This window comes from Pelodiscus sinensis, chromosome 1 (assembly GCF_049634645.1).
Source record: "Pelodiscus sinensis isolate JC-2024 chromosome 1, ASM4963464v1, whole genome shotgun sequence".
NCBI lineage: Eukaryota > Metazoa > Chordata > Testudines > Trionychidae > Pelodiscus > Pelodiscus sinensis.
This window is the reverse complement of record NC_134711.1, coordinates 309,275,601-309,289,875: the sequence shown is the minus strand read 5'-3', so window position 1 is coordinate 309,289,875 and position 14,275 is coordinate 309,275,601. Positions and strand designations below refer to the sequence as shown.

At 44.2% G+C, this 14,275-nt stretch overlaps 1 protein-coding gene across 1 annotated transcript in view; it reads right to left on the bottom strand.

Annotated features, from left to right (window-relative positions):
• The window catches only part of CTSC (cathepsin C), a 37,847-nt gene extending 34,545 nt beyond the window's left edge, over window positions 1–3,302 (bottom strand). The window contains exon 1 of the mRNA XM_006118371.4: window positions 2,980–3,302. Coding sequence (XP_006118433.1) covers window positions 2,980–3,148 — 169 coding nt within the window. The 5' untranslated portion in view covers window positions 3,149–3,302. The remainder of the gene's footprint in view (window positions 1–2,979) is intronic.
• Between the last annotated feature and the right edge of the window lie 10,973 nt (window positions 3,303–14,275).

Below are 14,275 nucleotides of genomic sequence, written 5' to 3'. Positions count from 1 at the left end.
TAGACTGCAAGCCTCTTTCGAAAGAGAGCGTCTAGACTGCACGCGGAACTTTCGAAAAAGCAAGCCGCTTTTTCGAAAGAAAGCACCCAGTGAGTCTGGATGCTCTCTTTCTAAAAAGCCTGTTTGCTTTCAAGAACGCCTTCTTTCGAAAGAGCACTTTCGAAAGAAGGCGTTCTTCCTCGTGGAATTAGGTTTACCACCGTCGAAAGAAAAGCCGCATTCTTTCGATTTAATTTCGAAAGAACGCGGCTGCAGTCTAGACGCAGGTGAAGTTTTTTCGAAAAAAGGCTACTTTTTTCGAAAAAACCCCTGAGTCTGGACACAGCCCAAGAGAGGAGAAACTGCTTTTGTACTTGGCTAGCCATTCACAGTCTTTGTTTAATCCTAAACTGATGGTGTCAAGTTTGCAGATGAACTGTAGCTCAGCAGTTTCTCTTTGAAGTCTGGTCTTGAAGTTTTTTTGCTGCAGGATGGCTACTTTTAAATCTGCTATTGTGTGTCCAGGGAGATTCAAGTGTTCTCCTACAGGTTTTGGTATATTGCCATTCCTAATATCTGATTTGTGTCTATCTATTTTTTGGGTAGGGTCTGTCCAGTTTGGCCAATGTATATAGCAGAGGGGCATTGCTGGCACATGATGGTGTATTTTACATTGGTAGATGTGCAGGTGAATGAACCAGTGATGGTGTAGCTGATCTGGTTAGGTCCTGTGATGGTGTCACTGGTGTAGATATGAGGGCAGAGTTGGCAATGAAGTTTGTTGCATGGATTGGTTCTCTAACTCAGGAACCAATCCATGCAACAAACCTCATTGCCAACTGTGCCCTCATATCTACGAAAGCGACAACATCACAGGACCTAACCACTATACAAAAACCTGTAGAACACTGTTCATCTGCACATTTGACACCATCAGTTTAGGATTAAACAAAGACTGTGACAGACAGCTTCAGACAGGACTTTCGTCCACCCCGCAGGAAGCCGGCACTACACTAGAGGTGGCTCGCAATCGACCAGTTGATCACGATCGACGGGTTGATGACCATGGGTCTATAAGGTGCCACAGGACTCCTTGTCGCTTTTGCAGATCCAGACTAACACGGCTACCCCTCTGATACTTGACACTATTAAGCTGAAAATAAAAGAACTGGCATTAGGACTACTGCGTAAAAGATGTGATACACAGAAAGCACTAAATTGGCAAATAAACTTTTATCAGGGTTAAATTTTTACTGAGTATATTTCTCCTGTTGGTGCACTAGACTTCCTTTTTCAGAGCTATCTGGCTTTGGCACGTAAAAAGTACTGAGCATATACTACACCCTTCCATGCTCCTGCTCCTTCCCCCGGCCAGGCACCCTACTCCGATCCCACACCCATCCCTATCCCACTTGCTGGTAGCCCTGTCCCGCACACTTAACCACTCTTTTTTGTCCCCACCCCGAGCCTAAGGAGGGGGGGGGGGCATAAAATCCACTATCTCTGAGCCACAGGAAAGTAAATTTGGCCTATGGAAAGTCCTGAACCTTGGTCCTCCTTGTCCCTTCCCCTCACCCCATGGGACTGTAGTGCCAGAGGAGTGAGGTTTACATTTGGGGTTTACATCAGAGAGGGTTGGGGGTTTCTGGACGAGTTTTTTGCTTTTCACTTGTGTGGTTCCCTGACCCAAAAAAGGTTCCCCACCCCTGCCATAAATAAAGAAAACTTTTAAACTTTTTGTATTGAACATATATTAATATTTTAGTCTATTTAAAATTAAGTTTGATAAAATAACATTAGAAAGTTAAAATGCTTAATCTGTTTAATATTTTAAATTAAACTGTTCTCCCAGGTTGCAGCACTAGCAAAACGGCTCAGGTGTAATTATGTAATTAACAGTGAGTTTCCATTAGCAACTTGTGGTCCCTGGAGAGGTTTACATTGAGCCAGGTGGTCCACAGGCCAAAAAGTTTGAGACTTTGTGTCGCTTTAGGGCAGTGCCCTAAAGCAAGGCAGTAGGGTGCATGGCCAAGGCAGGAAGTCAGAGACACTTTACTGCAAAAATGTAGGTACTTACAAGGTTACGCTGCAGCCAAGCAGCAGTTTTGTAGATCAAAGTGGCTTCTAAAAACGTTTTAGGTGCCTAAATCAGGAGTTTAGGATCTTAAGTACTTGGCCCTGACCCTATTAAGAAAAGGCATTCATGATTAACTCCAAGTACTTTTTAAACACAAAAATTGCAAACTCTTATTCCTACTATGAAGGACAAAAAGACAAAAGGAGGAAATCAGATATAACTGTCCTATTTAATGTTACAAGCTTCAAGACTCAAATGTATAGCCTTGATTTTCTTGCAACCAATGTGTCCTTTAGTATCACATGATGAGAAACAGGAGGGAAAGTCCATTCATTGCTGGTTGCTCCTCCAGAACTTGTGATCACATATTGATGCTTAGTAACAAAATAAAAACGCCTACAGTTATAGAAAAATGCTTAAACAGAATTTACAGCTCATCCAGTTCTCTACTAAACTGCCCAGGCTAAAGCCAAATTTCTCATTCTACTTCCTCTTTTGAGATCTGAATTGATACATCAGAGGGGAAATTTCCTAAGAACAGGCCAGCTCAATGTTAACCAGAAAAAAAAAGTAGCTTAAAGAGAAAAAGAAATAGACAAGTTTCCACGGAGGTCGTATGGGGTCCAAGGGCCATGCAATCCAGACAACTCCTTTCCCAAAAATGTCCCGTGTGGTTTTACAACTGGAGGAGAGGCAGATTTGAAGGAAGGGAGGGAGTGGATCAGACCTACCCCAGGATTAAAAAAAAAACTCAACGGGAACAACACGTTTAAGGGGGCAAGTTTTTTTTAATCTGTTTGAAAAATGTTAACTAGAGTGAGATTGGCACTAGCTGAGCAGCGCTGGCCAGAGGGAAAACCAAAGACAAAACCGGGTAGAGAAGGAAAACAAATGGGCGGGGGAGAAATGCCCCCAGCACTTACCCATCTCGGAGCAGTTTATGTGCCGGCTCTGGCCCCCCCTGCCCACCTGGAAGACCCAGGTGCCCTCCAGGTCCGCAAAGCTGCAGTTGGCCGGGGTGTCGGCCAGCGACTCCCGGGGCAGGGAGACCAGCAGGGCGGGGAAGAGGCAGCACCATGCTAAGGGCCCCATGTCGCCGCCTCGCTGCCGGGGGAGCCGAGTCCCGGGACAGGAGCTACACCGGGCGGCGCGGAGCGAGTCCAGCAGCAGCCTCCCTCCCCTTGCTCACGGCGCTGCCGCCCGGGCTGGACTGGAGACCAAGGGCCGGGCTGGGCCAGACCCGCCCCGCAGGCATCACGTGGAGGAGAGGAACGGGGCCTCCTGCCCTCCCCTGGAGCGGGCCTGCTGGGTGCAGAGCTGCTCGCGCAGCGACTTGCAGCCAGGCGGATGCAACTGCAAACCGAGCTCCCCGAGTTGGAGGGGGAAGCCTGTTACCCCGGACTGGCCGCTCCCCGTCCTCCAGCAGCAACTTCTCAAGGGCTTCAGACAATACAGAGCCAGAGACCTGGCTGCAACAGGTCTACCCCCCCTCCACACACACACACACACCTCAACAGCCCAGGCTGGAGCCCTGTAGGACAGGGTTGCTGGGTGTCCGGGTTTGAACTGGACAGTCCAGTCTTTGAACTTGTTGTTCGGGAAACAAATTGAGAAAATATAAATGTCCGGTATTTTCTAAATAAGATGTAATGTAGATTGTGATGTAATGTCAAGTGTGTCCAGTATTTTTGTTGAAACCATTTGGCAACCCTACTTCTTCCCTTTCATAAAAAATACCCTAAACAAACTCTGGCCAGCCAAAACTCTTCACTTACGACAAAATCCTGATTTAACTGCAACAATCATCTTGAATCAACTCATATTCAACCAGGGCTGTTAAAAACACCCCCAAGATGGGACAAAACCAGTGTTGTCAGTTACCTCCTCCACCTACCACTGAATTTGTGGCTGTAGATATGGGGCTGTTCATATCAAGTAGAATTCAGATCCAAGTTGTTTCTACTTTGCTCGAGCAAATTGGTTCTTAGATCCATACAACCCTGCTTTTGGTTTGACAACATTCCACTGACCAGTTTTTTACAGCATCAAAAGCAAACCACCTTGATTTGTCTATTGCAAAAAGGGAGCAAACCCCTTGTGTGTTGAATCTTCCCCCACTGAATTTTGGGGATTCACTTAAAAGGGAATCTGGCGACTAACTGATCCTAATTGTGCAAACCCCAGACTTAAAAACAAGGAAGTGCAAAACCAAGCCACAGAACTTCTCTAGCTCATCTGCTGATAACTCATCTGGCTTGATTTGCATATTCATAGAAATCCTGACTTGTTAGGAATTTCCTGTTCTCTTTTATATTTCAGTACAGCTTGTTCAAATGTAAACCGTTGTATCCACTCCCCTCCCTCATGTTTGTCTACACTAGTGCTCCCACCATTTCCCAATAATTACTAATCAGACTTAGTAATGCCTATGGACTGGCTGACAAGAAGGTCTTGTTGTGCTGGCGCTGCATAACACAGAGTAGCAGCCTGTCCCTATTCTGCAGCATTTACATTCCAAGCAGAGAAAACAGATAATTTGAAGTAGGAATAAGATCCTCCGGAAAAGGGCGCTTTTTCCGGAGGATCGGGACCAGTGTAGATGCTCTTTTCCGGCTTTTCTAAAAGCCAGAAAAAAGCGGCGGACATTTTTATTTAAATGCCGCGGGGGATATTTAAATCCCCCGCGCATTTCCCTATTACGATCGCTGAAATTAACATGCCCCTTCCGGAAAAGGGGCCAATGTAGACGTAGCCATCCTGTTTACCTCTGACCATTTCTCTAACTTGCTAAGGTCATTTTGAATTATGTCCCTATCCTCCAAAGAAGTTGCAACCCCACCCAGTTTGGTATCATCTGCAAACTTAATAAGCATACTCTCTATCCCAATAACGTCAGTGTAGACATACCCTTAGGTATAATCACTGATGTATTGATAGAAGCCTTCAACTGCCTGAAAGGGGAATTCTAAAGAGGATGGAGAGAGGTTTCTCAGTGGTGACAGATGACAGATGACAGAACGAGGAGCAATGGTTTCAAGTTGCAGGGGAACTCTAGGTTGGATATTAGGAAAAGCTATTTTATTAGAAGGGCAGTGGAACATTGGAATGGGTTACCTAGAAAGGTGGTGGAATCTCCATCCCTAGAGGTTTTTAAGTCCCGGCTTGACAGGGCCCTGGCTGGGTTAATATAGTTGGGATTGGTCCTGCTTTTAGCAGGGAGTTGGACTCAATGACCACTTGAGGGCTCTTCCAACCCCACGATTCTATGTATTACCAGTGTTGTGTGATCAATCTTATGCAAAGTATGCCTTACAGCTCAGTGATACCTTACTAGTATTATTATTTTGTCTAAATCTGTGTATCATCATTGCATCTCAAATCATGAATACATGCCATATGTTTGTATCTCAAATGTACTGTATTCCTGGATGACTCCCACAAAGCAGATTTGCATCAAGGCTAGTGAGCCTTGTATTGAAGGCCCATTTAGACAATCAACTCTTCAGCAAGCTCCTCCTGAGGATATCTCAGAAGGCAGAGAGACAATTGTTGCCCCAGGACTCAGCAATGGCATGTGATGTAAGGACTTGTGATCCAAGATTGCACCAGTAACTTTCCATAAACATGGGCTGCGGGTATAAAAGTGCAGACTGTGACATCACTTCTTTGCCTCTTTCCTGCTCCCCATTTCTGGATATGATTTCTAACGAAGATCATTGAAAATGGACAGATGGCCCCAATATTTGGGATGACCCAGACCGACTTATTACAAATTGGCAGATTTAACATCAGTGCTATTATCCTGATTTACAGACACTGAAATTGAGTGTAATATGTATGATTCATTGTAACCTCTTCATCTTCCTTTTCCCTTTATATTAATAAACATTTAGGTTTTAGTTGTGAAAAGACTGGTTACCAGCATGGTTTGGGGGTAAGATCTGACGTATATTTTGACCTGGGATGTGTGACTAGTTCTTTGGAACTGGAAGAAGCTAAGGTATGTGTGATTTTTGGTTTTAACGGTCATATATCACAGACGTCTGGTTTGTCTGAGATATGCATGAGGGGCTAGCAGGCTTGAAGGAGACTCTCTATGGCTTCATAATAACCTGTGTAGTAGTTTAGAAGCACCCGTTACTGGTTTGGAGAAATCTTATGCTGGAGTATACTACAGGTTGTACCTCCCTAAACTGGAACTCTCTGGTCCACCAACATCTGTGGTCTGACAGGGCCACGGATGTTTGTGGACCAGAAAGCTCACGAGCAGGGAGGCCATTTGTGAGCAGGGGGCTCAGGCAATGTGGGGAGCACAGCGTCAGAGGACTCAGGCAGTGTGGGGAATCCTACAATGTGGCTGGGAGCCCTATGGCAGGGGGCTCTAGTGGTATAAGGAGCCCCACAGCAAGGGGTCCGCCAGCACGGGCAGCTCCAGTGGTGCAGCCAGGAGTCCCACAGGAGGAGCTCAGGCATGGCAGAAACCCTGCAGCAGGGGCCCAGGTAGCACAGGGATCTTTGGTGGCACAGCTAGGAACATAGCAGGGGCTTAGGCAGTGCAGGGAGCTCTGCGGCGTGGTTAGGAGTCCTGCGGTAGGGGGCTCAGGCAGCGCAGCTTGGCGTCTCAGGGCTGAGAAGTCCAGCCAGGGCCAGCAGCACAGCTGGCTGAAGGCAGTGGGGGCTGGTTGGGGCCAGAGGCAGAGTGGCGGGTGCCTGGGAGACCGGTGCCAGGGAACCTCCCCTGGTCCAGCAAATTCCCTTGTTCAGGATTGGCCAGGTCTCAAGGGTGCTGGACCATGGAGATCAAGCCTGTACCAGTTTGGGGGTATGTGTCCAAATTTCTGGCAACCTGACCTTACAGAAGCACTCTGAGCTATATCTGACACCTGGCAGCATAACACTCTTTAAGAACAAAAAGAGGAGGAGGGGCTACCAACAACAACCCTAGAACAAAAAAAGAGCAAGAAACAAAATAAGATGACAGACTAACAGAAACCCAGTTAGTACACACAACACCATGGCATATAGGGGAGCGAACAACAATGCTCGGCCCCTGTGCAAGGGGACGGGGAGGCCCAGCTCTATGCTCTCAGTAGGGACGGGGCCTCAGGGGGAAGGGATGGGACCAGAGCAACTAGCCCTCAGCAATGCCCGGAGCTTGCTACTATGCTCCCCCACGCCTGTGGGGCACTCCAGCAGCATTTTAAAGGGTCTAGGGCTCTGGCTGTCGCTGCTGCTGCAGCAGGAACTCCAGGACCTTTTGAATCACTAGGTCCTGGAGCAGTTGGACCATTTGACACCTTCCCCCCAAATCAGTGGGCCTGGTGACATAAGTATAGCCTCACTCTCAGAAGCTTGCACAAATCTCTAGAGCAGGGGTGGCCAACCCGTTGCAGGCAAAGAGCCAGAATAGTGGTGGACATAGTGCAAAGAGCCGAAGGGAAAAGTTTGTCGGGCAAAAAAATTTTTTTTTTTAAATCACCTGTCATGTTTAGTAGAGAGAGAAAAAAAAAGGATGCTTCCCCTTTAAATGAAAACTTCGGTTTGACTTTTTGGCCACATCAAACTCCCAGCGGCCATCTTGCCTGCGCCATTTTGCTTTACCGCACTGGACGTCTCAGCACAGGGAGCGCCCGGCAAGCACAGAGAACCAGGGGCAGCTTCACAAGCTGCACTGTCTGTAGTGAAGAGCCGCATAAGGCTCGCGAGCCGCAGGTTGGCTACCCCTACCCTAGAAAGACTAGACCAGAATACCGTCAGGGCTAATCAGTCAGGACATTTATTTGGGAATGTGAGCACCTGTAAAACATTTAAATGAAACTGAGTTTTATTACAGAAAAAGTTTTGCCAACCTTTTAAAGAACAAATCTCTTTCCCAGGTGCTACTAGAACATAAATGATTCATATTAATCAGTATTTTTAGAGTAGATCTGCAACCAGTCAGGTTGTGCTACAACCTACTGTCAGGAGTAAGGTGTTAGTCAACCAAAGCAAGTCTAGCAGAATTTGGGGATAGAAGTGTAAATCATAGAATCATAGGGCTGGAAGAGACCTCAGGAGGTCATCAAGTCCAGTCCCCTGCCCAAAGCAGGACCAATCCCAACTAAATCAACCCACCTAGGGCTTTGTCAAGCTGAGAATTTAAAACCTCTAGGGATGGAGATTCCACCACCTCCCTAGAAACCAATTCCAGTACTTTACCACCCTCCTAGTGAAATAGTTTTGCAAAGGTTGGCAAAACTTTTTCTGTCCTAATATCCAACATAGACCTCTCCCATTGTAACTTGAGACCATTGCTCCTTGTTCTGCCATCCATCACTACTGTGAACAGTCTTTTTCTATTCTCCTTGGAATCTCCCTTCAGGAAATTGAAGGCTGCTATCAAATCCCCCCTCACTCTTCACTTCTGCAGACTAAACAAACCCAAATCCCTCAGTCTCTCTTCATAGGTCATGTGCTCCAGCCCCCTAATCATTTTGGTCACCCTCCACTGGATCCTCTCCAATGCATCCACATCCTTTCTATAGTGGGGGGCCCAGAACTGGACACAATACTCCAGATGTGGCCTTACCAGAGCTGAATAAAGGGGAATAATCACTTCTCTAGATCTGCTGGCAATGCTCCTCCTAATGCACCCTAATGTGCCATTATCCTTCTTGGCTACAAGGGCACACTGTTGACTCACATCCATCTTCTCATCCACTCTAATCCCCAGGTCCTTTTCTGCAGAACTGCTACTTAGCCATTTGGTCCCCAGTCTGTAACAATGCTTGGGATTCTTCCGTCCCAAGTGCAGGACTCTGCACTTGTCCTTGTTGAACCTCATCCAATTTCTTTTGGCCCAATCCTCTAATCTGTCCAGGTCCCTGCCCTCCAGTGTATCTATCCTTCTCCCCAGCTTAGTGTCATCTGCAAACTTGCTGAGAGTGCAATCCATCCCCTCATCCATGTCATTAATAAAGATGTTGAACAAAACCAGTCCTAGAACAGATCCTTGGGGCACTCCGCTAGAAACCAACCACCAACCTGACATGGAGCTGTTGATCACTACCCGTTGGGCCCAACAGGTGGGCCCATCTTTCTATCTATCGTACAGTTCATTTATCCAATTCATAGTCCCTTAACTTGCTGGCAAGAATATTGTGGGAGACCATATCGAAAGCTTTGCTAAAGTCAAGGTATATCACATTCACTGACTTTTCCATATCCACAGAGCCAGTTACGTCATCATAGAAGCTAATCAGATTGGTCAGGCATGACTTGCTTTTCGTGAATTAATGTTGACTATTCCTGATCATTTTCCCCTCTTCCAGGTGCTTCAAAATGGATTCGTTGAGGATCCCCTCCATGATTTTTCCGGGGACTGAGATAAGGCTGACCAGTCTGTAATTCCCTGGATTGTCCTTCTTCCCTTTTTTAAAGATGGGCACTACATTTGCCTTTTTCCAGTCATCTGGGATCTCTTCTGATCTCCACGAATTTTCAAAGATAATGGCCAAAGGCTCCGCAATGACATTTGCCAACTCCCTCAGAACCCTCAGCTGTATTAAATCTGGGCTCATGTATTTGTGTATGTTTAGCTTTTCTAAATAGTTCTTAACCTGTTCTTTCTCCACTCCACTCCTTTAGTTTGCTTGACCAGGTTTAGTCATTTAATGAATTCTAAGCTCATTGAGAGCTTTTTGTTCTTCATTTGTAAAGAAACAAGCACAGTAAGGTCCTGGTCCATAGCTAGGGCTTCAAGGCACTATACAAACAAAAAGAATCCTGTCAATTTTTCATCTAAGGTGGCTCACATGGTTTTAGACTCTATATATGCACAATGTTGCTCTTGAAAAAAATCTATCCTCATCTTGCGCAACAATGCTGACTTCGAGTTTCTAGTTATTCACTCTGCACCTTTTTGCTTGTTAACATGTGCATGCTGGAAGTATGCTTGAGATCATTATTTTGAGGGCCAACAAAGTAATAATGCAAATTTAGTGTTGATTAGAAAACTATTAGGTACTGCTCTAATTAGGGCAGAATAATAGAAAATATTGCAGTAATTAAAGCAATATGAAAATTCCATTATCTCAGAAACTGCCTGGAGCTCAGTACCTTTTAAATGTAGAGAAAGTAAACTGAGAAAAGTTCATTTTCACTTGTGTTGATGCACGTGTTTAAACAGACTATTTAAAAAAATGGTGTAAAGAAAACAAGAGTTGCAGATGGTGAAGACTGTAAAATTAAATGGCTTTATCAATTTTCTTAGGTTTCTAAATGTACTATCCTTAAATGTTGTTCTTCAGATGAGGTGTCTCTCATACTGGCAAGATTTCACTCTAATGTTTGGTACTTATAAAACATTTTAATCTTCAAAGGCATTTACAAGCCTGAGCTAATTAATCCACATGATCCCTTTTAGGTAGGTAAGTGCTATCATTTCTACTGTGAAGGATGAGGAAGCCAAGGCAGAGAAGTTAATTTGGAGTATCTTTAATATACTGTAGGCTGATGCTTCAGTACTTGGGTCAATTGGAAAAGTGGATGGCAATGGGAAGTAGAAAACCTGATACCAAGACAAACATATCAGTCTGAGCTAAATAAGAACAAAGAAAAAGAATTTAGGAATTTCTAAACAATTGTCATGTATTTGCTTGGTTTAATTTTTTTAGCTTCATGATTCTTTCCAAACTTGTTTTCTATTTCTAAAAGATGAGGAAATCGAGGCACAGAATTTAAATATTTTGTCTAAACCTCAGAAGGAAATCAGTGGAAGAAACAAATGGAGACATCAGATTGTTTAAAACGTTTATTTCTGTGTTCTGTTTTTTAAATGGTGAAAATATAAAAACATACACACCCTTCCACTTTTTCTCTTAAAGACAAAAATAGTACTTTTGTGAATTTGTTGTAGATAGAAACTCTGCAGTTTCACAGAAAACTATTTCAGCCAAACTGCTTTTTGCTGCTTTAGAGCTTTTCCTGTAATATTTTGGCATACATTAGCACTTCAGAGTTATGAACACCTTGGGGAATGGAGGCTGTTATCACTCTGAAATGTTCATAACTCTGAAAAATTATGGTTGTCCTTTCAAAAATTTACAATGAACATAGACTTCATATAGATTTAAGACTTAAAAGATGCTTTAAAAATAGGTGACGGGGCGGCATCACATGAGGATTAACTGTTGTGTTTCCTCCCTCTGGGGCATGTGGTATTGGCCATTTTCATCAGACAGGATACTGGGCTAGATAGACCATTGGTCTGATGACCCAATATGGCAGTTCTTACGTTCTTATGGTGATTTCTGAGGGGAGGTTAGTATTTACATTTAACACATCCGTGTGCTGTATTTACTTTGTGTTTATTTATATAATTTTTTTTTGTCTCTGTGCTGTTTAATTGTATACTTCCAGTTCCAAATGAGGTACTGATCAGTTTGTTACTCTGATGTTTGTGACTTTGAGATTCTGTTGTAACGGGTTACCTGCACTGAAATGGGTAACTTAGGGAGATGGTAGAATCTCCATCCTTAAAGATTTTTAAGGCCCTGTTTGACAAAGCCATGGATGGGATGATTTAGTTGGGGTTGGTCCTGCTTTGAGCAGGAGGTTGGACTAGATGATCTCCTGAGGTCTCTTCCAACACTTACTTCTATGTTTTTATGTTACTCTAGCTCCTTCTGGACCTTCTAGAGTCTAGAAATGCACAATATGTATGAGGAGACAAAGGCTAGCTAGGCCATTTAAAAATGGACAGATTAGTTTGATGGGTATGCTGCAGATTAGGGTTAGCTTGCATTGACTTGAAATACTTGTTCCCACCCTTATGCACATATTCCTACTCTGTGGTACAGGTAATCAGTGAAGACATTTGCTCGTGTAGGTTTTCATCTATATTAGACAAGGAGCCATACAGGCTGATAAGGGTGAACAAGGCAAAATTTCATTTAGGCTAAGTCTACACTGCAGAGCTTTTCCGGGATACCATAGTTATCCCAGAAAAGCTATGCCACGTTCAAGGAACACGTCCCTTTTTTTGGAATAATTTCCAAAAAAGCGGACACGTTCTTTCACCATCACACTCTTTCACAATGTAATCCTCATTGTATGAGGAAGAAGGGATGTGCTGAAAGAGGAGGTTTTTCTGAAATTTGGCCCAGTGTAGATGGGCCAAATTTTGGAAAAGCCTCTTTCGAAAGAGCAGAAAATGATACACAAATTGCAGTTCGCAATTTGCGTATCTTTTTCTGACTTTTCTTTGCAGTGTAAACCTAGCCTTACATACCAGCCCTTGGGTTTTATCGCTATTCATAGCTGTTTGTGGAATGTAAGGAAGCTTCTTTCTCAGCAGGATATGTATGCATCATGTCACGTTACTGGATTTTAAGGGGAGCAGCCAGATCACTGCTGCACCCATGGGAGGCGGGTGTTTGCCCCATAAGTCTGTACAAAGGGGGTCATGTGAAGTGTCACATGAAAGCGTCCGTTCTACTGATTCTGTATATGGTATTCATGTACTTGTATAATATCTGTATGTGGAGTTATAATCATGTACTCTGTATGGATGCTGGAAAATTCTCTGTCTGTAGCTGAGCAAATGAGGAAGGAAAGCTCAGCCTATGGCTATGCTAATTAGCAAGGAGACAATGAAACTCTAGGTGCCAATACACATCTCAGGAATGTGACTGATATCTAAGGGCTATCAGTGTGGAACACAGGGATAGGCCACTGACCAGGTGACCTGCTACAGCCAAGAAGATGCCAGAAGAGGTATATAAGTACCATGTGGCACCCTTCATCTTGCCTTCAATTTTGCTCCTGATCCCAGATGCAGCCTTGCAGGGAACCACGAGCCGGAAAGAACTGTCGACCCATCCTGACATAGGATGTACATCAGAGACTTTTAAGATAGCAGTTATAACATTTCTGCTAAGAGCCTGCATTGAGAACTGGGTGATTCAATATATGTAATGTATTATCCTTTAACAACCTTACTCTCATGCTTTTCTTTCTTTTAGTAATAAACCTTTAGATGTTAGATTCTAAAGGATTGGCTCAGCGTGATCTTGTGGGTAAGATCCAGAGTGTAAATTGACCTGGGAACTGTGGCTGGTTTCTTGGGACCAGAAGTTTGATTGGGTGAGATTGGGTCTATAATCCCTCACCTGTGTGCAGGCCCAGGGCTGATTGGGGCACAGGAAGAGCTGGGTGTCTGAGGGGTTTTGCTCGTGAGGCTTCTGGCTGGCCAGATCGGCAGCTGAAGCACTCGGTGTGACTGGTTTGTGGCCCATTTGGGAAGGGCCTCCAGTCTGGGGCTGTAAGGAGCCCTGAGTTTGAGCAATTCGCCCTTAGCGGACGCCCTCAGCTGTGCTCAGACTCGGCCCGGTCCGTCACACATGCTCCTTGCAAAGATTAAATAAAACCAATGGAAATTTGTAATCATACAACTATTTAATAGAATTGTTCTTAATCTATTAATTTTGCCTATTCAAATCATATATCACCTTAAAATGAAGCTGTGTTTTAAGTAACACACATGTTAGATACGCATGTTGAGTTGTATAATGTGACCTCTGCACTCAGTAACAACCTTTATATGTATTTAAAGGAATATTCAGTGTACTATTACAGACACTTTTACTTAGGGGCTACGTCTACACTGCAGGCTTTTTGCACAAGAATGCCTGTTCTTATGCAAAAACTTGTGGAGCGTCTACACTGCATGCGTGTTCTTGCGCAAGTAAATTTACAGTAAAACATCAGAACAGAGGGCTTCTTGCACAAGAGTTATTCCTTTCCCCACGAGGAATAAGCCCGCCCTCTTGCACAAGAAACCCCTATAGTTAAAATGGCCATGAGAGCTTTCTTGCACAAGAGAGCATCCACACCACCATGGGCGCTCTTGCGCAAAGCACTTCTCTTGCGCAAAAGCACATGCCAGTGCGGATGCACTCTTGCACAAGACCTTTTGCGCAAGAACTCTTGCGCAAAACAGTTCTTGTGCCAGAAGCCTGCAATGTAGATGTAGCTCTATGGTTTTAAAAATATATGTTGTTCAAATTTTTTATTTTATTTTTATCTTTCAGTTCTTTGCTTTTTTGCTCCAAGATGCCTTATGAATGGAGGCATTTTTAAGTGTGTCAAGAGCTTGTCAATTTCTACCAGTTTTCCTGAAATCTTGTCAAACCTAACATTCCATTTTTCCATCAGATTTGAAAACTTTTGGTAGGAGGG